The following is a 25,798-nucleotide window of genomic DNA, read 5'->3' on the forward strand; positions in this document are numbered from 1 at the left end:
GGTACCATTATCAATACTGGCTTCATTTCTTTACAGTCAGCAGTATTGATTAATTATGCAAGGTGACTGACATTAAGAATCTCTCGTTTCTCTTCTTCCAACAGCTATAACGTCTGTTGGCATGCATCAATCAGCCTTGCACTACTAGCTAGCGAGTTTGCCAGCAGACGTATAAAGCACAAAATGCATAGGGGGCTGTTACAAATAATGAATAGTTATTTGGCCATCTCTGGTTGACATACCTAGTTAGTCCACGTAGCTAGCCAGTCAAAGCAAATATGGTAATACGTTAGCCGAGCTAGCAAGCAATCTTTCTTACCTGGACAAGTGTTTCAATATTTGTTTTTTTATTATTCCTGCCATAGCGGTATTGGGGAGAATAAGATCGCTAGCTAAATTGTTTATTTGTAGCTAGCTTATTTGCATCTCTTCACATTCCACGCCCTCTTATCTTCAGTGAAATGCCCAGCTGGCTGCCTTCTCTCATTCATTACGATTGCACAGTCATTTCTGTCTAAAAGTATTTTTCCCATAAGACATAGCGAGCAAAAAACATGCTGCCTTGGGTTTAGGTGCCTGGGTCACAAATATTACATTCTAGCGCCCCCTGCTGAATTTATAAAGAAGAGCTAGGTATACAAATGACAACGGTGCTGTTCAGAGATTAAAACATCATTAACGACCACAGAGAACTTTGCTTTTTCGTTTAATAGACCGTAATACAACAAATTCAAAGCCAATAGTAACGGCTCATAAAATTGTAAAAAAGAAACTGCTGACTCATCTGACTGGTAACGTTACTGCCAACAAAATAAAATGGGAGACCTTATAATACACCTCTAGGTGAATGATAAAACACATTCAACAACATTTTCATAACTTCCCGTTTTGTCTTTGGCACTTGCCAAGACAAAATAACAATGAGTAGGGAAATGGGAATAAGCAGAGGGAACATTATAAAATCTGTAGAATAATAAAAATGAAATCCATCCAGGGAAAATGGATAATACAGCAAAGGCAAGATAACCAACACAGTATTATGTAAAGTGGAGTCCAAGAAACAGTTGTAGAGTGGAGGGATTTGCCAAAAGGTTTGTTCCACAGGATCAGTAAAGCTCCTTACCTTCAAATCTACTTAGTAGAAGTTTGACGCAAAGTTACCAATAATTATACAATCAACTAGCTACATGTGATTAACTGTGGCACTTGTCAGAGAAACATTTTATATTTGAGACCACCTTATTCAACAATAGATTTCCCTAAACAAACCAATTTTATAAGTAAGAAAATAAGATTTACTGATCATGTGGAACAAACCCATGGTGTGTTTGAGGGAGTCGGGAGAGTTTATCGGTCTGGCCGTGCCATCATTGGCCGCATCATCATTGGGTGACCGGGAGGTCGCATCATGTGATGTCCAGGCATCATCTGCATTCGGCCACCCATTGGAGGTCGCATACCTGAGAATGTAGGAAAGAAAGCATTTACAGGTGGTGGTTTCAATAATTTATTTGTTCAGATTATAGTATTTAGTTTTAGATAGTGGTATGTTTCCTCAACAATATTGGCAAACTGAAGCATACAGACTCAAACAAGTGAAGAGTATGTATATCACAGAAATAAGAGTTGAGGTTATCTTACCTGGACCACCCATCATTCCAGGTGGTGGTCCCATTCCACCCATCATGGGCATCATTGGAGGACCACCCATCTGGGGTGTTGGTAGCATCCCTGGACGTGGGGGGCCATCTATTGGTGACACATTAACAACAATAACCACCAGGAAACTCAGACCATTAGCAGCAAAATATTCTTATATAAAGTAAATTGGTTGTAAGATTTGCTTTCCAAGAAAGGACTTTTGGTTGCTCTTGGATGTGATCTTCGCATCCTAACAAATGTGCAACATGCAACAATTTCAGAGTTACAGTTCATAAGGAAATCAGTCAATTGAAATAAATTGGGCTCCCCCACTCTGTAGCCAGGCCCTGCCAATCAAAATTATTTTTCCCCCGTGAAAAGGGCTTCATTACAGACATAAATAGTCCACGGCACCCCCATCAGACAATTCCACAGGTGAAGAAGCCAGATGGAGGTGCTGGGTTGGCGTGGTTATACGTGGTCTGTGGTTGCAAGGCTGGTTGGAAATACTGCCAAATTCTCTGAAAGGGCGGAGGCAACTTATGGTAGAGAAATGAATATTAAATTCTGGTAGACATTCTTGGAGTCAGCATGCCAATTGCACGCTCCCTCAAAACTTGAGACATTGTAGCATTGTGTTGTATGACAAACAGCACATTTTAGAGAGGCCTTTTATTGTCCCCAGCACAAGGTGCACCTGTGTAATGATCATGCCGTTTAATCCGCCTCCTGATATGCCACACCTGTCAGGTGGATGGGTTAGCTTGGCAAAGGAGAAATGCTTACTAACAGGGATGTAAACAAATGTGCACAATTTGAGAGCTTTTTGTGCATGTGGAATATTTCTGGGATCTTTTATTTCAGCTCATGAAACCAACACTTTACATGTTGCGTTTATTTTTGTTCAGTATACATGGCGCTAATGCACTTACTGAGGTTTGGTGGAGGGATCATGGCACCCCCTGGAGGTGGGGCTCCTGGGAATGGTGTTGGGGGCATCTTCCCTTGTTGAAAGGCAGCGGCTAAGAGAAACACAATGACAAAGTTAGAGCTCCTGACATATTAGCCTTCAGGCCCCCGTTCGCCTAGGACGGTATTGACTTAACACATCAAGGTAACAAAGACAGGTCAGTCTTTTTTGTGTGTTACTCACTTGTTTTGTCAATGAGGCTCTGCGCTTGTTCTTCCATCCATTTCTGGTAGTAGTCTTTTACATTTTCTTTGTGTTTGCGGCCACTGCAGTGTGTTTTCCTCACAGAGGGCTGCCAAACACAGAACATTCATCAATGTTGACCAACATTCCTTATACATAATAGGGCGATAGAAGAGAAGAAAAAAAAACTCACATTCAGCTTAATGACAGAATCAACCACATGCAATCAGGAAACACTTCCACTAGCAATGTTATGCAGACTTACCGAGTCATGAGTAAGGTAGGTATCACAGTAATCACAATAAAACCTGATGATAAACAGACATATTGAGATGATAAACAGACATATCAATTTGTGTAGGCAGAACCAGACAGTATAAAAACAAATATGCAGCTGGGCAGAAAAGTCAGACTAAATGTATCAGCTCCCCATAATAGAACTCAATCACTGGGAACAAAACAGACAAGCTATAAATGATGCTATTGCTGCTGGCTGATGGCTAACACTTCCTTCCCAGCCAACAGAGTTAACACAGCCAAAGTCAAAAATTGGCTAGATCGTGAAAACAAAAACATGCTTTTTAGTCTTAAGGTTAGGCATAAGGTTATCAGTGTGGTTAGGGTTATGTTTAAGATCAAATTGTAAGAAGAGATCACTCCAGTATCCCTGAACATTGTAAATATGGTAATGGTCTGACCCTGTATATAATAGTATAAATACTTTCTCGAGTTCTTATTTCACGTGTTTTTTTATCTACTTATATTTGTAATATTACATTGTTATTAATTACTGAATTGTTGGGTTTAGAGCTTGAAAAAAAATTAATTTAACCGTAATTCTGCACGTGACAATTTGAAAACGTGAAATTGTAGAAATAGGCGGGGTTTATGACTTTGAGGCTGTGGTAACTAGTGACGACCCCAACAAAGGTAGCTGAAATGTCTGAGGCCGGTTGAATAAGCTACTATAACTTCTATTCGTTAAATTAGATCTACATGTTCAGTCTTCATTAAGGTCAAATACCTTCAAAAGAGAATAAATACTCTAATGAGAGACAAAAGATAAATACTTACTTCGGCATTTTGAGCAGCCTGGCTAACCAGCACTGAGATATATGTTAAAAACGTCCCTTTACCGGAAGCCTAAGTAAACGACGACTCTTTTCAAGGAAAGAGGTGCGCCATAATGAGTCCTCATAATAACTGCAGCGCCACCACCCCCACTACAGGTGTTGCAAATAATACAAACTATACCAGCAGGGCACTGACTGAATCAACAATGTTTTATACATTACTGTATTGGCCATTTGGAATTATCTTGTGAAGGCTGCGTGCATTTCTAATAATTCCCTTTCCAGTGCAAAACAATCCTGAAATCTAATCATTTTAGCACATCTACAATATACGCGGGTGCGTTCGTAAATTCACTCTGGCAATCTTTTCCGATTTCAGAGGACTCTGGTTTGAGGGTACCAGAGCGCAAAATAATTTATGTATTTACGAACGACCTTGAACCCGGTTGTTATGACACGTGTCAGTAAACATCAGCAAAAAAAACAGAAATAAATTGGTGCCAGTTACACAGTTAGTCATTAACCCTCGAGACAACATGAAAACCGTATAACCAGCTTTGATAGGGCAAGTACAATGACCAAGTCTAAATGGGGACCATTGCAGGCTCTCGGAGGAGGAAGGGGAATACTATCCTCCTCAGTGAATTTCATGAAAATAAACCTTTACAAAAAAAATTCACGTCATCAAATTATTTATTAAAACACACTGTTTTGCAATGAAGGTCTACAGTAGCCTTAACAGCACTCTGTAGGGTTGCATCATAGTGTAGCTAGAGGCCAGCTGGCTTCTGTCCTACCTTTGCAGATTGAAAACCTGTGGTTTGAATTGGAGACTTGTTTACGTGCTGCTGTGCATTTTGTTGCAAACCTTACTTTGCTACCTGCCAACTTTACGGTTTTTACTTTTTAATTACGTTTATATTTTTAGTTTTTCCCTCGCTCAACTTTTTTCATTCAACTTTTTCACTCCGGACACTTTATCTGGACATGGTGCCTTCTAATTGCAGTTGCTGTACTCATAATATACAGGAGAACGATCGCCTTACGGTGAGTATAGCTGTGCTGCAAGCCCAGCTTCAGACGCAATCGTTAGGCAAGGGTAATTTAAGTGTAGGAAAGTATGAAACAGCGTCTGGGCCACCAGTAAGTACAGATAGTAGTATAAATCCCCTCGCACAGTCCCCGCAGCCGGACAACTTTCTCATGGCTTCTGGAGGGAAATGCTGTAGGAAGGCTCAACCGGTGTTGCTCATTCAGCCAACAGAAACTTTCAACCTGTTCTTCCCATTAAGCAGCGAGTCGGAGTCAGAGGCCGAGCCTTCTCTGGTCTCTACCCCTCCCATTACGGGGTCTGAGACGCCGAAGCCTCCCACCATTAGCTCTGACAAATTGAATATCAGTTTGTCTCTGTGGATGGTTTGTCCTCTGACAAATCAACTGTACATTTCGGTGTTCCTCAAGGTTCCGTTTTAGGACCACTATTGTTTTCCCTATATATTCTACCTCTTGGTGATGTCATTCGGAAACATAATGTTAACTTTCACTGCGATGCGGATGACACACAGCTGTACATTTCAATGAAACATGGTAAAGCCCCAAAATTGTCCTCCCTGGAAGCCTGTGTTTCAGACATAAGGAAGTGGATGGCTGCAAATGTTCTACTTTTAAACTCGGACAAAACAGAGATGCTTGTTCTAGGTCCCAAGAAACAAAGAGATCTTCTGTTGAATCTGACAATTAATCTTGATGGTTGTACAGTCATCTCAAATAAAACTGAAGGACCTTGGCGTTACTCTGGACCCTGACATCTCTTTTGACGAACATATCAAGACTGTTTCAAGGACAGCTTTTTTTGATCTACGTAACATTGCAAAAATCAGAAACTTTCTGTCCAAAAATTATGCAGAAAAATGAATCCATGCTTTTGTCTGACAGACTAAATAACTTTTTTGCTCGCTTTGAGGACAATACAGTGCCACTGACACGGCCCGCTACCAAAACCTGCGGGCTCTCCTTCACTGCAGCCGAGGTGAGTAAAACATTTAAACGTGTTGACCCTCGCAAGGCTGCAGGCCCAGACGGCATTCCTAGCCGCGTCCTCAGAGCATGCGCAGACCAGCTGGCTGGTGTGTTTACGGACATATTCAATCAATCCTTATCCCAGTCTGCTGTTCCCACATGCTTCAAGAGGGCCACCATTGTTCCTGTTCCCAAGAAAGCTAAGGTAACTGAGCTAAACGACTACCGCCCCGTAGCACTCACTTCCGTCATCATGAAGTGCTTTGAGAGACTAGTCAAGGACCATATCACCTTACCCTACCTGACACCCTAGACCCACTCCAATTTGCTTACCGACCCAATAGGTCCACAGACGACGCAATCACAACCACACTGCACACTGCCCTAACCCATCTGGACAAGAGGAATCCCTATGTGAGAATGCTGTTCATCGACTACAGCTCAGCATTTAACACCATAGTACCCTCCAAACTCGTCATCAAGCTCGAGACCCTGGGTCTCGACCCCGCCCTGTGCAACTGGGTACTGGACTTCCTGACGGGCCACCCCCAGGTGGTGAGGGTAGGTAACAACATCTCCACCCCGCTGATCCTCAACACTGGGGCCCCACAAGGATGCGTTCTGAGCTCTCTCCTGTACTCCCTGTTCACCCACGACTGCGTGGCCATGCACGCCTCCAACTCAATCATCAAGTTTGCGGACGACACTACAGTGGTAGGCTTGATTACCAACAACGACAAGACGGCCTACAAGGAGGAGGTGAGGGCCCTCGGAGTGTGGTGTCAGGAAAATAACCTCACACTCAACGTCAACAAAACAAAGGAGATGATTGTGGACTTCAGGAAACAGCAGAGGGAGCACCCCCCTATCCACATCGACGGGACAGTAGTGGAGAGGGTAGTAAGTTTTAAGTTCCTCGGTGTACACATCACGGACAAACTGAATTGGTCCACCCACACAGACAGCGTGGTGAAGAAGGCGCAGCAGCGCCTCTTCAACCTCAGGAGGCTGAAGAAATTCGGCTTGTCACCAAAAGCACTCACAAACTTCTACAGATGCACAATCGAGAGCATCCTGTCGGGCTGTATCACCGCCTGGTACGGCAACTGCTCTGCCCACAACCGTAAGGCTCTCCAGAGGGTAGTGAGGTCTGCACAACGTATCACCGGGGGCAAACTACCTGCCCTCCAGGACACCTACACCACCCGATGTCACAGGAAGGCCATAAAGATCATCAAGGACAACAACCACCCGAGCCACTGCCTGTTCACCCCGCTATCATCCAGAAGGCGAGGTCAGTACAGGTGCATCAAAGCAGGGACCGAGACTGAAAAACAGCTTCTATCTCAAGGCCATCAGACTGTTAAACAGCCACCACTAACATTTAGTGGCCGCTGCCAACATACTGACTCAACTCCAGCCACTTTAATAATGGGAATTGATGGACATTTATGTAAAAATGTATCACTAGCCACTTTAAACAATGCCACTTAATATAATGTTTACATACCCTACATTACTCATCTCATATGTATATGTATATACTGTACTCTATATCATCTACTGCATCTTGGCATCTTTATGTAATACATGTATCACTAGCCACTTTAAACTATGCCACTTTATGTTTATATACCCTACATTACTCATCTCATATGTATATACTGTACTTTATACCATCTACTGCATCTTGCCTATGCCGTTCTGTATCATCACTCATTCATATATCTTTATGTACATATTCTTTATCCCTTTCCACTTGTGTGTATAAGGTAGTAGTTGTGGAATTGTTAGGTTAGATTACTCGTTGGTTATTACTGCATTGTCGGAACTAGAAGCACAAGCATTTCGCTACACTCGCATTAACATCTGCTAACCATGTGTATGTGACAAATAACATTTTATTTTATTTGTCACTTCTAGGTTAGTCTACTGCAATGCTCTACTTTCCGGCTACCCGGATAAAGCAGTAAATAAACTTCAGTTAGTGCTAATAAACACGGCTGCTAGAATCTTGACTAGAACCCAAAAATGTGATCATATTACTCCAGTGCTAGCCTCTCTAGACTGGCTTCCTGTTAAGGCAAGGGCTGATTTCAAGGTTTTACTGCTAACCTACAAAGCTTTACATGGGCTTGCTCCTACCTATCTTTCCAATTTGGTCCTGCCGTACATACCTACACATACGCTACGGTCACAAGACGCAGGCCTCCTTACTGTCCCTAGAATTTCTAAGCAAACAGCTGGAGGCAGGGCTTTCTCCTATAGAGCTACATTTTTATGGAATGGTCTGCCTACCCATGTGAGAGACGCAGACTCGGTCTCAACCTTTAAGTCTTTATTGAAGACTCATCTATTCAGTAGGTCCTATGATTGAGTGTAGTCTGGCCCAGGAGTGTGAAGGTGAACGGAAAGGCACTGGAGCAACGAACCGCCCTTGCTGTCTCTGCCTGGCCGGTTCCCCTCTCTCCACTGGGATTCTTTGCCTCTAACCCTATTACAGGGGCTGAGTCACTGGCTTACTGGTGCTCTTCCATGCCGTCCCTAGGAGGGGTGCGTCACTTGAGTGGGTTGAGTCGCTGACGTGATCTTCCTGTCCGGGTTGGCGCCCCCCCTTGGGTTGTGCCGTGGCGGAGATCTTTGTGGGCTATACTCGGCCTTGTCTCAGGATGGTAAGTTGGTGGTTGAAGACATCCCTCTAGCGGTGTGGGGGCTGTGCTTTTGCAAAGTGGCTGGGGTTAAATCCTGCCTGTTTGGCCCTGTCTGGGGATATCGTCGGATGGGGCCACAGGACTACCTGGCCTGATGACTCCTTGCTGTCCCCAGTCCACCTGGCCGTGCTGCTGCTCCAGTTTCAACTGTTCTGCCTGCGGCTATAGAACCCTGACCTGTTCACCGGGCGTGCTACCTGTCCCAGACCTGCTGTTTTCAACTCTCTAGAGACAGCAGGAGCGGTAGAGATGCTCTCAATGATCGGCTATGAAAAGCCAACTGACATTTACTCCTGAGGTGCTGGCTTGTTACACCCTGGACAACTACTTTGATTATTATTATTTAACCATGCTGGTCATTTATGAACATTTGAACATCTTGGCCATGTTCTGTTATAATCTCCCCCGGCACAGCCAGAAGAGGACTGGCCACCCCTCATAGCCTGGTTCCTCTCTAGGTTTCTTCTTAGGTTTTGGCCTTTCTAGGGAGTTTTTCCTAGCCACGGTGCTTCTACACCTGCATTGCTTGCTGTTTGGGGTTTTAGGCTGGGTTTCTGTACAGCACTTTGATATATCAGCTGATGTAAGAAGGGCTATATAAAACATTTGATTTGATCAGAGCTCTTGCAGCGTGAACTAACATGTTGTCCACCCAATCAAAGGATCAGAGAATGAATCTTGTACTGAAAGCATTAACTACAGCTAGCTTGCACTGCAGTGCTTAAAATGTGGTGAGTAGTTGACTCAAAGAGTGAAAGACAATCGTTGAACAGTTTAATTACTTTTTTCGCAGTAGTTTACTGACACCGGTCATATTCAACGGGTGTTGCATGTTCGTAAATTCATCAGTTATTCTGCGCTATAGCACTCAGATTTGAAATCGGAATAAATATAATTTACGAACGCACCCACGTGTTAGAAAGTATTGTATCTAGCAAGCTAGATAGCTTGGGTGCTTGACTGCTTTGTGAGGTCAGAACGCTCGCCCTGAGAGCGAAACGATCTGAATTTACGAACAAACATCCTGACAACGCTCTAAATTTACGAACGGCCCAGAGCGCACTCCATGGTGAATTTATGAACGCCAACTGTGGCCTAGTTCAAGAAGGTCGGCCTGAGCTAGGCGCTGCGTTTATTCGATTACAAAATACAATGTGTATGTGTTCACCACATGTTGTTTGATATTAAAGCGATGTACAGATTAAATAATCTATTATGTGTACTAAAATAAATAGCGGACAGTCTGAGACCTACTCAGATGTTTTTGTTGCAGATTATCTTGCTACATCGACCATCTTGAACAGGCCATGGGTTGACGTAGTCACATAATTGTCCATGACATGCGCATTTGGGTTGTTGTTGAGTTTGTTATGACAGGTTGAGGCCTCGGACTAAATTAGGAAAGGAACCCTGTCTATGTCCAGGGAAATCCGCGATGGAGGGCATGGATTTGGACCTGGACCCGGAGTTAATGCAGAAATTTAGCTGCATGGGCACTACCGATAAGGACATCCTCATAGCCGAGTTTCAGAGAATGCTTGGGTTTCAACTGAACCCCTCTGGATGCGCCTTCTTCTTGGACATGACCAATTGGTGAGTTCGGGGAATTGTGGCCTCTGTAATTGCTAATACTAGGATTTTGTTACTTGCATGACGGATAGTCAGCCAACACGGTTTATTTGTGACTTTCTTTTTATTTACAATTCAACGAGACAAAACTATATTGTCTTGTGTATATTCTTAAATCGAAAATGTAATTAAATTGGGTTTTCATTTGGATTGCATGCTAGCTAATTGGCTACAACCAGGATAGTCCTTCCTTGGTTGAAAAATCATTGACAGATCTGGGTCTATTTTCTATCATTTTATACAGGGGAACGTGTCAATTACATATCTTTATTTTCCAGTGTTCAGTTGTGTTATGGTCAGACTAATTCTAATGTCTGGAGAGGGTCTTCTTGAATTAACTGGGCCTAGTATAATTAGCAAGAGTAATCATAGCTAGCTAACTAACTACAGCAGAAGGCTTCAACCAACGAGGTTCGTTTGTCCATTCTGCTTTTCTTTTTCAGCTATGAATTTCTTTCCACATGAAAGTGCCCAGTCATTACACGACCGATAGTGCTATACGGGATACTTGGGACGTACCTACCCCTAAACACTACTCTTAACAATTGTAAATGTAAACTTCAATGGAGTAGGGACATTCCAAGGATCTCTGATAGCAAGGACCTATACAAGACCACGGCCTGCCTCACGACAAGGTTCCAAGACCCTCCTTTAGATCAGGGAACATGCTGCAGCCTGTGTTATGTAACAACTTGGTGCAATTCAAGTTTCATGGGCAACAATGTTACTGGTGGAAGCTTTGCCCCCACACAACTGTGTTCTGCAGTGGAAACGTGTCACAATTTGTTTTTTAATGTAATTAATTAGCTCATTCTGGAAGCGCAATTACTGTCTAAAATTAGAACCGCTGCACACACAGCTACATTATGACAGTAGGTATGTTGCTGCACATTCAAATTTCTGTAGTGTTGCTCTGAAGAACATGCATCATTCAAAAGGTCAATGTCCCCTCAGACATCTGGCCAAATTGTATGAGGAAGGAATGTTTGAAAACCCTCTTATGTCAGAGAATTTCAGAAATATTTAGAATATTTGGTTGAATTCCTGTTGACCAGCTTGTTAGTAAAGGCCTTTAGGGGTGGTGGCTTAAGTAGGCTTGGCTCCCTATCATTATATCCGTATGTCACGGGAGGGATCCAAGAGGCAATACAAGTTTCACTGCTGAGATTCATATTTGACATACTGACTTGTCTTAAACCAATTTATTCCATAAGGAGCATAGGTCATCCATAAATTTTCTCCATGCACCCTGTTTTTGGCCAGTTCAATAAGCAGGCCTTCTTTTGGTAAAAATATGATATTGATTTTTGCTTCTAGTTAACCCCCTCTTTTTAACCTCTGGGGATTGTTGTGTTCTACTAACTGATATGCATTCCTTTCCATAAATTGTTACGTCTCTTATAGGAACTTACAAGCAGCCATCGGAGCCTACTATGACTTTGAAAGCCCCAACATCAATGCACCATGCATGTCTTTTGTTGGGGATGTGACGATCGGGGAGGGGGAGTCTGTGCCCCCTGACACGCCATTCACTAAGACGTGGAGGATACAGAACACAGGTTGGTTGTTGTGAAAAAAAACTTTAGGAGCTGCACACAGTCATAGACAGTGTTGACAACAGTGTTGACAAGGCCTTACTGTTAGCTTTCAGGCTTTGAAGTTCTATCCTAGTAGTAAACAGCATTCCAAACAAGCTACTGATCGTTACTGGAGCTGGCAATTGAGGTTATTGTTTATTCATTTCATCATGCATGTTTTGTTTATTTGTCTCTTGCAGGAGCAGAGTCTTGGCCCCCTGGGGTATGTCTGAAGTATGTTGGAGGGGACCAGTTTGGTCATGTGAACATGGTGATGGTGCGCTCATTAAACCCCCAGGAGATGGCTGATGTCAGCGTACAGATGCGCAGCCCCCTTTCCCCTGGCATGTACCAGGGCCAGTGGAGGATGTGCACAGCCACCGGGCTCTTCTATGGGGGTGAGAAATGATAAGCACACAACTGTTGTTAACAATTTAAACAATTCTAATAATCTGTAAACTAATTTATCGTTTTAAACTTTTATACATCCTTTATAAAGTATACTTTAATGTGAAGTGTTACCGCAGTCTAATGTTGAATTCACCAAAGTTAGCGTTTACATCACTTGAATATATTGAAGGTCTAATCAGGGCTCTGAAGTGTGACAAAATATTTTGCTGTGCGACCAGGATAACAATTTTGGGAGCACTGTGCAACTAGGAAAAAAATCTCCCAGATAATAATTGTTGTAATGATAAGGCTTCGCTGTACTGTTGTTTCCGAGTGCCCTAGGGAAAAAAGCATCCTGGTTGCACCATTTCTATAGTGAAAACGGCTTGCTGATAGATGAACCAGTGGTGCGTGTTTCATTTGCCTCCTGTGTGTCAGAGTGCGCTCTGTGCCGTTCGTACATTGAGCGTATTCAGATTGTTTGTTTGTAAATTCAGAGCATTTTGTTCTTGGAGCATTCAGAGCGCACACTGGACACTGGCTGATGAGTAGGGTTGATCCAAGCATTCTGACCTCACAACGGCAGTCAATGGCCAAATCTAACTGGCTAAAGTTGGCTAGCTTGGTAGCTACTTCCAGACACAAATGAGAGATCACCCCACTGACCAATTTACTCGCCTTAGCAGAGCTGGTTAGACTGTTTTCATGTTATCTAGAGCTTTAGTGACTGTAACTGTGCTGCTGGCAGCAATTTATTTTAAAACGATTTTGCCGACGTTTACTGACACATGTCATATTTAATGTGTGTTGCGCTTTCGTAAATTAATCAGTTATTCTGCACTCAGGCACACTCTGTAATCGGAGTAGATGGCAAAAGTGATTTAACAAATGTACCCCCAGGTCAAAAGATCTGACCCATATTACAGGCGCAACATTTTTTATCTTCCTATAGCCGGGAATGCATTTTACATTCATAAACCATGTTGTGGGCCGTTGTAAAACTACTTGCGCGTCGTTAACCATTTGTTTACACTTTGTTCGGTCATGTTACCTAATTGGCTAGCTAGCTAACTTTACCAGTATATCCAAACATTTGGGGGCACAGAAACCTAATATTCCACAAATGACTTTGTAATAATAACAGGGATTTGTATCAACATTTTAGCTTTTATAATAAACTAATGTCTTTACAGTGTTACATATTAGTTTCTAGGGCATAACATGTGCTTTAAAAGTAGATAGAATTCATATAGGCTGTATCTCAATCTTATTTTCTGCTGCTTTAACGTTCAGAGCACCAATTCTACCAATGAAAAATGTGGAGTGTTACTGTCTCTTCCCACTGTAGATGTGATCTGGGTAATCGTCAGCGTGGAGGTGGGAGGCCTCCTGGGCGTGACGCAGCAGATGTCCTCCTTCCAGGCCGAGTTCAACACCCAGCCTGCCCGCAACGTGGAGGGAGACTACAACCCCTTCGCCTCGCCACAGAAACACGCCGGTGGCCACGATAACAGTCACCGTGACGATAGCGGCCTCAAGGACCCCGCGGACGTCTGGGAGGGTGGCCCGGACCGAATGCAGCAAGAGCAAAATGGACTGTCACACAACTCTGTGAATATAGCAACAAACGGGCTCCAAAGCAACCTAGTGACTTACAGTCAGGTAAGGCCTATGTGAAGCAACTGCAAACTTTTTAGGGATACCCTTCATTGTTCAATTATACCATAGCTCATCAGTACAATAACAACTTTGTATTTATAAAAAAAATCTATATCCACAAAATGTTTCTTTATCTTTTACCCACAGGGTATTCACGAACCCTATCCTTTTGGGCAATCTTAAAACTCGGGAAACATCGTCACATCCAGGCAGCACTGTGTTCCTGGATTCACACCAACTATTGAGGGAGCAGACTTTACTTGTGGCTGGTAGAGTAACCTGAGATTCATACAAACACTTATGCAAAGTTCCCCCTCCACTTTACGCAACACAAACGGAAACCAGAAGACAAAGCTGCTCTGTTCTCCCAGCATACGACTCAACCAACAAGATCCCACATCCAGTGTATGCATGTGTGAATGCTAAGTTAAAAATGAGTGCTACAAATCTTTTTTTAAAGAGATGAGATACAAGTTTTTTTTTTCTGGTCTTTATTTTTAGTTATTTAGTTGTCGTGTCCGAATGCTGTTGAGACTGCAGTGATGAAAGGAGGAGTGTGTGTTTGCGTCGGAGTGTGCATGTGCGTGGGTATGTGTATTTGCGTGGTTTATGCAACCTGAAAGAGACAGACTAGGGAGGAAAAGCCATTTATTTTGCGTACTGATCCTCTAGTTCCTAAGCTGACTTAAAAAAAAAAAAAAGGAACCTCTCTTCTTTTCATACTTTTAAAAATCCTAATTTCACAGTGTATACTTTTTAGGGACAGGAGAATAATTGAGCAAATTTAGCAGCCTGATAAGCATGTATTGTTTTTGATGTTTTTCTGGTAACAACAAAGGAAGAACAGCTTATTCACATGCAAATCCCATTTGCTGTAGCTTCACTTTTGATTGTTGGTTGGTTCTGTTACTCTGAAGTTGAGCTACAGTATATTCATCCACTAGAGGGAGGTCTTTAGCAAAATTGCAGTTTCCCACTTACCAATTGGTAATAAAAGAAACATTAACTAACATTTACTCAAAGGACCATCCATGTCAGGATCAATACTTGGAAAGTAGATTATATCGCCACCCTGTAGGTTCAATTTGTTTTAATAGGGCTTCATAATTTTGTTCTGTGAGATTGCAAAAGTCCACATGTTGCAAAGCAGTGTCGTTTCTTGGTTTTGTAATCTTGAGTTGAATGTATTTGCTGAATGTAGAGCTATGTTGTTTTGAAGCATTTTTGTTTTATCTGCCCAAAGATCTTATACATTTGCCTTGAAGACATAGCTTCATTTAAGGTTTTCAGATTTTCTAGCTATTTTTGTTAATTATTATTTATTCCAAAGCCCAGAAATTACAATTAGTGTCCTCTTGCTCAGACGATGTTAAACCCAACCATTTATTCAAATATACAGGCCTTCAATTCGTTAGTCCCTCAAAATACTATATTTTAAAGAATGTTTTAAATTACTTGCACTAACTGGCTAATCTCTATGCACTGAGTAGTTTGGCCTCCAGCCCAAACGTGAGATATTTTACTATTGCTCCTTATGATGGCCAGTTGTCTTTATGCTTCAGTTTCATGCCTGGGACACTACATGCCTGGGACACTACATGCCTGGTGGTAGGCTACATGTGTGGTCCTCCTCGGTTTTGTTATCTTTCCATCTGCAACCAGGGATTGACTTTGAAAACCTGGCTTGCAAGATTACATTTTTCAAATATTTACTATTTACTTCATTGCATTGGGGCAGTTGGGCAACAAATGGCAGCAAACTCATTTGCCCCCAGGGATGATTGCCTCTACTTTGACAATGTCACAGTAGTGTCATTGTCCAGAACCACACCACCTGTCATGGCTAATCTGCCTATGTTACAGTTATGCCCTGAAGGCATTTGGTAATATCTTAGATCAATTGCATGTGCTCTTCAAGTTTATGAAGCAAGGTAATGACAAATGTTTCTCCTCGTCGTAACAGGTATACACTGCCCATTTAATCTCCTTGGTTGTGTCTCAAATTGCCCCCTATTCCCTTTATAGTTTCCTTACTATATAGGGTACCGTTTGGGACACACGCCACATTTGTATGTTTTTTGTTTACAGTCGGATGTCACGAATTGAGTGATACATTGCTTTTTTTAGGGGGTATGATAGATTTTTTTTTTTCTGTGAAGTTTTCAGGAGTTAGAATGGATGACTTTTGGAATTCTACAGCAGAACATTTATGAGACACAGAGTCAGCAAAGATATGAAAGCATTTTTCCTGTATGTTTGAACGAACGTTTGTATGATTAAATTATCACTGAAAACAAAATGCTTGGCGTATCTCCGTGGTCTTTATTTTGCACATACTTTAGATTTATCGACTCAATAAATGTTTTTATTTTATTTTAGAGTTAATATTCAGTTTTATGATTTTTAAAAGAACTGGAATGTTAACTTATCTTGCCTTGAGTATTTTTGCAGTTACTACAGTAATACATTTCTCTCCAGATGAATTTCTTCAACTGATTAGCTTTAATTATGCACTAAAGATGCATAAGGACAAAAAACGTTTATTTACTGTGTACAGGTAGTGGAAATGGATGCCTGTAATATTTACCAAGCAACTTGAGAATGAATAACTTGCATTCATCAACTATACATTTTCCTCTACTAATGTCAATAAGGTGTCCAAATCAAAGTCCTAAACTCAGGTTATGATGACGGTCACTGGTTTTTGTTCAGGTTCCCACTCCACGATAATGGATTATTTTCCCTGCACCAAATGTAACAGAGCCTCATTCATAAATTAATCCCAGCCATCAGTCACCTTTGTGGGTGATTGAATCTCAGGTAGAATTGATCTACATGTTTTGGCATGGTAAAATTTGACTGAAAAGTCAGCCAATCTTATGAATAGCCAATACATATCCAATTAGACCAGGATATAAACGTCATTATTATAAGGTAAAGCTGCATAGGTATAAGGCATGGATAGTGTAGAGCTCTGACTGAAGAAAAGGGGGATAGCTTCCACATACAGTAGGCTGTGTCAAACCCCCAGGGCATAATTGATGGACAGGGTGGGTGGGTGTTTCAACCAAAGTGCTTTTTCAGTTTAAAGAGGTTTTTGGTTACAATCACTAGGTCTGCGGGGCTAACTTGCCAAAACGCTACAGTTCACTATTTTCTGTTTATCTGCTGAGCATACAGCCTCAGGGAACGCTGCTCATTTGAATGTTGGCAACCTTGAGCATTATGTAAATATCTTAGAGCTCATCCACCTGAGACAGCAGGGGAGAAGGCTATAGCAGAGCGTGATAATGACAATGAAAATATGTTTGAAGACAAGATGAGTTACTTACTATGATATTATGTAATAGTGGGTTGGATCAAGGGTTGAGTGGATGGAAGAGGTTACCCACCCAGTTCAACGGTTAGTTTTGATATCTGTGAAATTTCGACAAAATTCCCTGACATTTACTTTTTGCAAATCCAATCATTTTCCCACGTTGATTAAACGTCATGACATATATTTATTTGTTGTTGAAATGACATAGAAACAACGTTGATTCAATCAGTTAGTGTAACAGTGTCGTTACTCTTCTGCACCTTCCATCTGCAACCAGTGATTGACTTTGAAAACCTAGTTTGCATGATTGCATTTTTCAAATATTTACTATTTACTTCATTACATTGGGGCAGTTGGGCAACAAACGGCAGCAAACTCATTTGCACCCAGGTATGATTGACTGTACTTTGTCAATGTGACAGCAGTGTCATTGTCCAGAACCACACCTCCTGTCATAGAATCTGCCTATGTTACAGTTTTCCCCTGAAGGCAATTGGTAATATCTTAGATCAATTGCATGTGCTCTTCAAATTTATGAAGCAAGGTAATGACTAAAAATACAAAATTCCCTTACATTGATGACTTTTTGCAAATCCAATAATTTTCCCACATTGATTAAACATCATCACATAGATTGTTTTGTTTGTTGAAATGACGTAGAAACCATGTTGATTTACCTAGTTAGTGTAACATGGTCACTCTTCTGCACTTTCAACTCTTCAATGAAAATATATTACAAAAATAAAGTATATGTTGTTGCAGGGTGCGGCCCATTGAAACTGTGCATCAACAAATTCAATGACAGGTTTTTAAATATTTTAATTGCTATAGGCAAGGGGCATAATCTGTCATTGGCATCAAACCAACACTGAGATGTTAGATGTGTCTATTAACTTACTCTGATGATTCATCCAACTGTGTTGGCACATGGTAGCTCTTTAGAATATTTCAACAGCACTGCACAAACATTGCTCTTTTGTTTAAGCAAATATTTGTGCTCGCTCTCTTACAATATTGCTGTTACACAATTTCTCTGAACATTTAAATGAGGGATATCACCTTTTCTGTGACAGATCTTTCAACATTTCATAAATGTCTCCGTCTTTTCAGTACAGCTCTCACACACATAGCCTGATTGAACACACAAGTCCCTCAATTCATTTGTCATTGTGATTCCGTGGGCTAAGCTTTAGCCTCTTGTGTTATACCTCTGTCCCCTGGCTCTGAGCATGTATGTTAATCAAGAACACTGGCTGTAACTTACCCCTAACCCTGACTGGTTAGTTAGTTCTCAACCTCACCAGACTGCTCAAACAACTCGAAAGTGCGTGCTTGTCATCTCTGTATCCCTTCAAAATAGTTTTACCTGAAGTTGCCCCCCTTTCCAAATAAAAGCGTACCCTGGTACTATGACAGTTTCAACTCATGACAACTTTCCAAGTAGATTTGAATGGCATGATTGTGGTAGATGGAAGATTGGTAGAAGTTCCAGGAAGATTTACAGATTGGGAAAGAGGTGAATTTGCATCTTAAACTTCCCTTTAGAAGCTTGCATTTCCTACTGCCATTTTATCCTGGCAACATCACTTTTAACAACAGTCATCAGAAAGTTGCAGATCCTCCTCAACTTCACCGCAAACTGTTGTCATGAGAAAACATAGTTTGGCTAGTGACCACATCAGACAATAGAAAATGGTGCAATTAATTATCTTGGATGCCACAAAGACAGTTTGAGAATATCAAGAAAGTGGGTTTTAAACATTTTTAGGGAATTCCTGGAACTATACCCTGTGAGTTGGTTTCTGGCAGAAAATTGCTTTGCTTTAATGTTCTGTTGTGCTAGTCCTACTATCACGATGTTAACCAATGTGTTTTGTAATGTCTTCACCTCAGGGTGAAGAGAATAAACATTGTTAAACACCTTAAACACCTCATGTATGTTTAGCAAAAGCCAGCTTCTCATTTTTATTTACTGCCTAGCTCGGGGCTTGAACCAGCAATATTTCTGGTCAGTCTCTCTAACCTCAAGTCCAGGGCCCAGTCCCAGTCAATTATCAGACTGATCAGACAATGTGTGTGTGTGCCAGGGGAGGCTGGTAGGAGGAGCTATAGGAGGAAAAGCTCATTGTAATGGCTGGAATTGAATACGGTGCATTCGGAAAGTATTCAGACTCCTTCGTTTTTTTCACATTTTGTTACGTTACAGACTTATTCTAAATTGATTAAATAATTTTTTCCCCTCATAAATCTACACACAATACCCCATAATGACAAAACACAAACAGAAATACCTTATTTACATAAGTATTCAGACCCTTTGCTATGAGATTTGAAATCGAGCTCAGGTGCATCCTGTTTCCATTGATCATCCTTGAGATGTTCTACAACTTGATTAGAGTCCAGCTGTGGTAAATTCAATTGATTGGACATGATTTGGAAAGGCACACACCTGTCTATATAGTGTCCCACAGTTGACTGTGCAAGTCAGACGAAAAAAACAAGCTTTGTGGTCAAAATAATTGTCCGTAGAGCTCCGAGACAGGATTGTGTCGAAGCACAGATCTGGGGAAGGGTACCAAAAAATTTCTGCAGCATTGAAGGTACCCAAGAACACAGTAGCCTCAATCATTCTTAAATGGAAGAAGTTTGGAGCCACTAAGACTCTTCCTAGAGCTGGCCGCCCGGCCAAACTGAGCAATCGGGGAAGAAGGGCCTTGGTCAGGGAGGTGACCAAGAACCCGATGGTCACTCTGACAGAGCTCCAGAGTTCCTCTGTGGAGATGGGAGAACCTTCCAGAAGGACAACCATCTCTGCAGCACTCCACCAAATAGGCCTTTATGGTAGAGTGGCCAAACGGAAGCCACTCCTCAGTAAAAGGCACATGACAGCCCACTTGGAGTTTGCCAAAAGGCACCTGAAGAACTCTCAGACCATGAGAAACAAGATTCTCTGGTCTGATGAAACCAAGATTAAACTCTTTGGCCTGAATGCCAAGCGTCACGTCCAGTTGTGGAAAAAGTACTCAATTGTCATACTTGAGTAAAAGTAAAGATATCTTAATAGAAAATTACTCAAGTAAAAGTGATAGTCACCCAGTAAAATACTACTTGAGTAAAAGTCTAAAAGTATTTGATTTTAAATATACTTCAATATCAAAAGTAAATGGAATTGTTAAAATGTACTTAAGTATCAAAAGAAACCATTTCAAAATCCTTATATTAAGCAAACCATATGGCATATTTTTTAAATATTTTTTATATTTTTTATTGACGGATAGCCAGGGGCACACTCCAACACTAAGACATAATTTACAAATGAAGCATGTGTGTTTAGTGTGTCCGCCAGATCAGTGGCAGTAAGGATGACCAAGGATGTTCTGTTGACAAGTGCGTGAATTGGACCATTTTCCTGTCCTGCTAAGCATTCAATATGTAACGAGTACTTTTGGGTGTCAGGGAAAATGTATGGAGTAAAAAGTACATTATTTTCTTTGGGAATGTAGCAAAGTGAAAGTTGGCAAAAATATAAATAGTAAAGTACACATACCCCAAAAACAACTTAAGTAGTACTTAAAAGTATTTTTACTTAAGTACTTTACACCACTGGTCACGTCTGGAGGAAACCAGGCACCGCTCATCAACTGGTCAATACCATCCCTACGGTGAAGCATGGTGGTGGCAGCATCATGCTGTGGGGATGTTTTTCAGTGGCAGGGACTGGGAGACTAGTCAGGATCGAGAGAAAGATGAACGGAGCAAAGTACAGAGAGATCCTTGATGAAAACCTGCTCAAGAACACTCTGGGGCCAAGGTTCACCTTCCAATGGGACAATGACCATAAGCACACAGCCAAGGCAATGCATGAGTGGCTTCGGGACAAGTCTGAATGTCCTTGAGTGGCCCAGCCAGAACCTGGACTTGAACCCGATCGAACATCTCTGGAAGAGACCTGAAAATAGCAGTGCAGCGATGCTCCCCATCCAACCTGACAGAGCTTGAGAGGATCTGCAGAAAAGAATGGGAGAAACTGCCCAAATACAGGTGTGCCAAGCTTGTAGAGTCATACCCAAGAAGACTCGATGCTGTATTCGCTACCAATGGTGCTTCAACAAAGTACTGAGTAAAGGGTCTGAATACTTACAGTGGCAAGAAAAAGTATGTGAACCCTTTGGAAATACCTGGATTTCTGCATACAATTGATATGATCTTCATCTAGGTTACAACAAGAGACAAACACAGTTTGCTTAAACTAATAACACACAAACAATTATACGTTTTCATGTCTTTATTGAACATACCGTGTTAACATCCACAATGCAGGGTGGAAAAAGTATGTGAACCCTTGGATTTAATAACTGGCTGACCGTCCTTTGGCAGCAATAACCTCAACCAAATGTTTTCTGTAGTTGCGGATCAGACCTGCACAACGGTCAGGAGGAATTTTGGACCATTCCTCTTTACAAAACTGTTTCAGTTCAGCAATATTCTTGGGATGTCTGGTGTGAACTGATCTCTTGAGGTCATGCCATAGCATCTCAATTGGGTTGAGGTCAGGACTCTGACTGGGCCACTCCAGAAGGTGTATTTTCTTCTGTTGAAGCCATTCTGTTGTTGATTTACTTCTGTGTTTTGGGTCATTATCCTGTTGCATCACCCAACTTCTTTTGAGCTTTAATTGGCAGACAGATAGCCTTACATTCTCCTGCAAAATGTCTTGATAATCTTGGGAATTCATTTTTCCGTCGATCATAGCAAGCTGTCCAGGCCCTGAGGCAGCAAAGCAGCCCCAAACCATGATGCTCCCTCCACCATACTTTACAGTTGGGATGAGGTTTTGATGCTGGTGTGCTGTGCCTTTTTTTCTCCTCATATTGTGTTCCTTCCAAATAACTCAACTGTAGTTTAATCTGTCCACATAATATTTTGCAGTAGCGCTGTGGAACATCCAGGTGCACTTTTGCAAACTTCAGATGTGCAGCAATGGTTTTTTTGGACAGCAGTGGCTTCTTCCGTGGTGTCCTCCCATGAACACCATTCTTGCCTAGTGTTTTACGTATCGTAGACTCGCCAACAGAGATGTTAGCATGTTCCAGAGATTTCTGTAAGTCTTTAGCTGACATTCTAGGATTCCTCTTAACCTCATTGTGTAATGCGGTGCGTGCTGGTGGCAGGGAAGTCAGGCGCAGGAGAATGAACTTGGTAAAAACGTAGCTGTTTAATAAACATTCAAAAAACCTCCGAAAACCAAAGTATACAAAAATAACATAATAGTGTACAAAACCCGTCGCACACCAGAACAAATAACACACCTACATACAACAAACAATCTCTGACAAGGACATGAGGGGAAACAGAGGGTTAAATACACAACATGTAATGAATGGGACTGGAACCAGGTGTGTAGGAAGACAAGACAAAACTAATGGAAAATGAAAAATGGATCAATGATGGCTAGAATGTCGGTGACGTCGACTGCCGAACACCACCCGAACAAGGAGAGGGACCGACTTCGGCGGAATTCGTGACAGTACCCCCCCTGACGCACAGCTCCAGCAGCGCATCGGCACCGACCCCGGGGACGACCCGGAGGGCGAGGCGCAGGGCGATCCGGATGGAGACGGTGGAAATCTCGCAGCATAGAAGGATCCAACACGTCCTCCACCGGAACCCAGCATCTCTCCTCCGGACCATACCCCTCCCAGTCCATGAGGTACTGAAGGCCGCTCGCCCGACGTCTCGAATCCAGTATGGAATGAACGGAGTACGCCGGGGCCCCCTGTCCAGAGGGGGCGGAGGAACCTCCCGCACCTCAGACTCCTGGAGTGGGCCAGCCACCACCGGCCTGAGGAGAGACACATGGAACGAGGGGTTAATGCGGTAATCGGGGGGAAGCTGTAACCTATAACACACCTCGTTCACTCTCCTCAGGACTTTAAATGGCCCCACAAACCGCGGACCCAGCTTCCGGCAGGGCAGGCGAAGGGGCAGGTTTTGGGTCGAGAGCCAGACCCGATCCCCTGGTGCGAACACCGGGGCCTCACTGCGGTGACGGTCTGTGCCGACTTTCTAGCACAGCACGGCACGCTGAAGGTGGACATGAGCAGCGTCCCATGTCTCCTCCGCACGCCGGAACCAGTCATCCACAGCAGGAGCCTCGGTCTGACTCTGATGCCAAGGAGTCAGAACCGGCTGATACCCCAATACACACTGGAAGGGGGTGAGGTTTGAGGAGGAGTTGCGGAGCGAGTTCTGGGCCATCTCTGCCCAGGGCACGAACGCTGCCCACTCCCCCGGCCGGTCCTGGCAATAGGACCTTAGAAACCTTCCCACATCCTGGTTTACTCTCTCCACCTGCACGTTACTCTCGGGGTGAAAACCTGAGGTAAGGCTGACCGAAACCACCAGATGTTCCATGAACACCTTCCAGACCCTTGAAGTGAACTGGGGACCTCGATCAGACACTATATCCTCAGGCACCCCGTAGTGCCGGAAGACGTGTGTAAACAAGGCCTCCGCAGTCTGTAGGGCCGTAGGGAGACCGGGCAGAAAGAGGAGACGGCAGGACTTAGAGAAACGATCCACAACAACCAGGATAGTGGTGTTTCCCTGTGAAGGAGGAAGATCAGTCATGAAATCCATTGACAGGTGCGACCATGGCCGTTGTGGAACGGGTAAGGGTTGTAACTTACCTCTGGGCAAGTGTCTAGGAGCCTTGCACTGAGCGCACACTGAGCAGGAGGTAACATAAACCCTCACGTCCTTAGCTAAAGTGGGCCACCAGTACTTCTCACTAAGACAGCGCACCGTCCGACCGATACCAGGATGACCAGAGGAGGGTGACGTATGGCCCAATAGATTAGCCAGTCGCGGACAGCAGACGGAACGTACATATGCCCAGCCGGACACTGAAGGGGAGCGGGATCTGTACGCAACGCCTGCTCAATGTCCGCGTCCAGCTCCCACACTACCGGTGCTACCAGGCAAGAGGCCGGGAGTATGGGAGTGGGATCCATGGGCCGCTCCTCTGTGTCATACAGCTGGGACAATACGTCTGCCTTAACATTTTGAGAGCCTGGTCTGTATGAAAGGGTAAATACAAAACGGGTGAAAAACATGGCCAACCTTGCCTGGCGAGGGTTCAGTCTCCTCGCCGCCCGGATGTACTCCAGATTACGGTGGTCAGTCCAGATGAGAAAAGGGTGTTTAGCCCCCTCAAGCCAACGTCTCCACGCCTTCAAGGCCTTGACGACAGCCAACAGCTCCCGGTCCCCCACATCATAGTTTCACTCCGCCGGGCTGAGCTTCTTCGAGAAGAAGGCACAGGGGCGGAGCTTCGGTGGTGTACCCGAGCGCTGAGAGAGCACCGCTCCTATCCCGGCCTCGGACGCGTCCACCTCCACTATGAACGCCAAAGAGTGATCCGGATGGGCCAGCACGGGAGCCGAGGTAAAGAGAGCCCTCAGGTGACTAAAAGCCCGGTCCGCCTCAGCTGACCACTGCAAGCGCACCGGGCCCCACTTCAGCAGTGAGGTAATGGGAGCTGCCACCTGACCAAAACCCCGATAAACCTCCGGTAGTAATTGGCAAACCCTAGGAACCGCTGCACCTCCTTTACCGTGGTGGGAGTCGGCCAATTACGCACGGCTGCAATGCGGTCACTCTCCATCTCCACCCCTGAAGTGGAAATGCGATACCCTAGGAAGGAGACGGACTGTTGGAAGAACAGGCATTTCTCAGACTTGACGTACAAGTCATGCTCCAACAGGCGATCCCCTCTCACAGGCGGAGACGGAGGCTATGGAAACATATGTCTCTGAATCCCTGCGTCAGGATCCAAGCACTCTGCCCACCAGGGACACATGCTCAGTACGTGTAGCGGAGTATATCAAAATGTCATCAATAAACACCACTACACCCTGCCCGTGTAGGTCCCTGAAAATCTCGTCTACAAAGGCTTGGAAGACTGATGGCGCATTCATCAACCCGTACGGCATGACGAGCTACTCATAGTGCCAATAGGTGGTACTGAAAGCCGTCTTCCACTCGTCTACCTCACGGATACGCACCAGGTTGTAAGCGCTCCTGAGATCTAGTTTGGTGAAGAAGCGCACCCCGTGAATTGACTCTATCGCTGTAGCTATGAGTGATAGCGGGTAACTATACCTCACAGTGATCTGATTAAGACCCCGATAGTCAATACATGGGCACAGACCCCCATCCTTCTTCTTCACAAAAAAGAAATTCGAGGAGGCGGGTGAAGTGGAGGACCGAATGTACCCCTGACGCAGGGATTAGGAGACACATGTTTCCATAGCCTCCGTCTCCGCCTGTGAGAGGGGATACACATGACTCCTGGGAAGTGCAGTGTCTACCAGGAGGTCTATCGCACAATCGCCCCGTCGATCAGGTGGTAATTGAGTAGCCTTCTTTCTGGAGAAGGCGAGAGCCAAATCGGCATATTCAGGGGGAATGCGCACGGTGGTGACCTGTTCTGGACTCTCCACCGTTGTAGCACCTACGGAAACCCCTAAACACCTACCTGAGCACTCTCGCGACCACCCCGTGAGAGCCCTCTGTGGCCAAGAAACAGTGGGGTTATGACAAGCTAACCAGGGTAGGCCCAGCAC

At 43.6% G+C, this 25,798-nt stretch overlaps 2 protein-coding genes across 2 annotated transcripts; one reads left to right on the forward strand and one right to left on the reverse strand.

Moving 5' to 3' along the window:
* Positions 1-690: 690 nt before the first annotated feature.
* Positions 691-3,960, reverse strand: LOC120059196 (U1 small nuclear ribonucleoprotein C-like). Its single transcript, XM_039008056.1, has 6 exons — positions 3,869-3,960; positions 3,060-3,102; positions 2,795-2,903; positions 2,574-2,663; positions 1,642-1,749; positions 691-1,460 (listed from the first exon to the last, which is right to left on the reverse strand). The coding sequence occupies exons 1-6, from the start codon at positions 3,874-3,876 to the stop codon at positions 1,348-1,350; spliced, it is 471 nt and encodes a 156-aa protein (XP_038863984.1). The 5' UTR covers positions 3,877-3,960; the 3' UTR covers positions 691-1,347.
* A 5,959-nt stretch (positions 3,961-9,919) lies between these two features.
* LOC120059192 (protein ILRUN-like) lies at positions 9,920-16,110 on the forward strand. Its single transcript, XM_039008053.1, has 5 exons — positions 9,920-10,190; positions 11,631-11,785; positions 12,004-12,201; positions 13,542-13,855; positions 14,000-16,110. Exons 1-5 carry the CDS (start codon positions 10,033-10,035, stop codon positions 14,033-14,035), a joined length of 861 nt encoding a protein of 286 aa, XP_038863981.1. The 5' UTR covers positions 9,920-10,032; the 3' UTR covers positions 14,036-16,110.
* The last annotated feature ends 9,688 nt before the right edge of the window (positions 16,111-25,798 follow it).

This window comes from Salvelinus namaycush, chromosome 14, assembly GCF_016432855.1.
Source record: "Salvelinus namaycush isolate Seneca chromosome 14, SaNama_1.0, whole genome shotgun sequence".
NCBI lineage: Eukaryota > Metazoa > Chordata > Actinopteri > Salmoniformes > Salmonidae > Salvelinus > Salvelinus namaycush.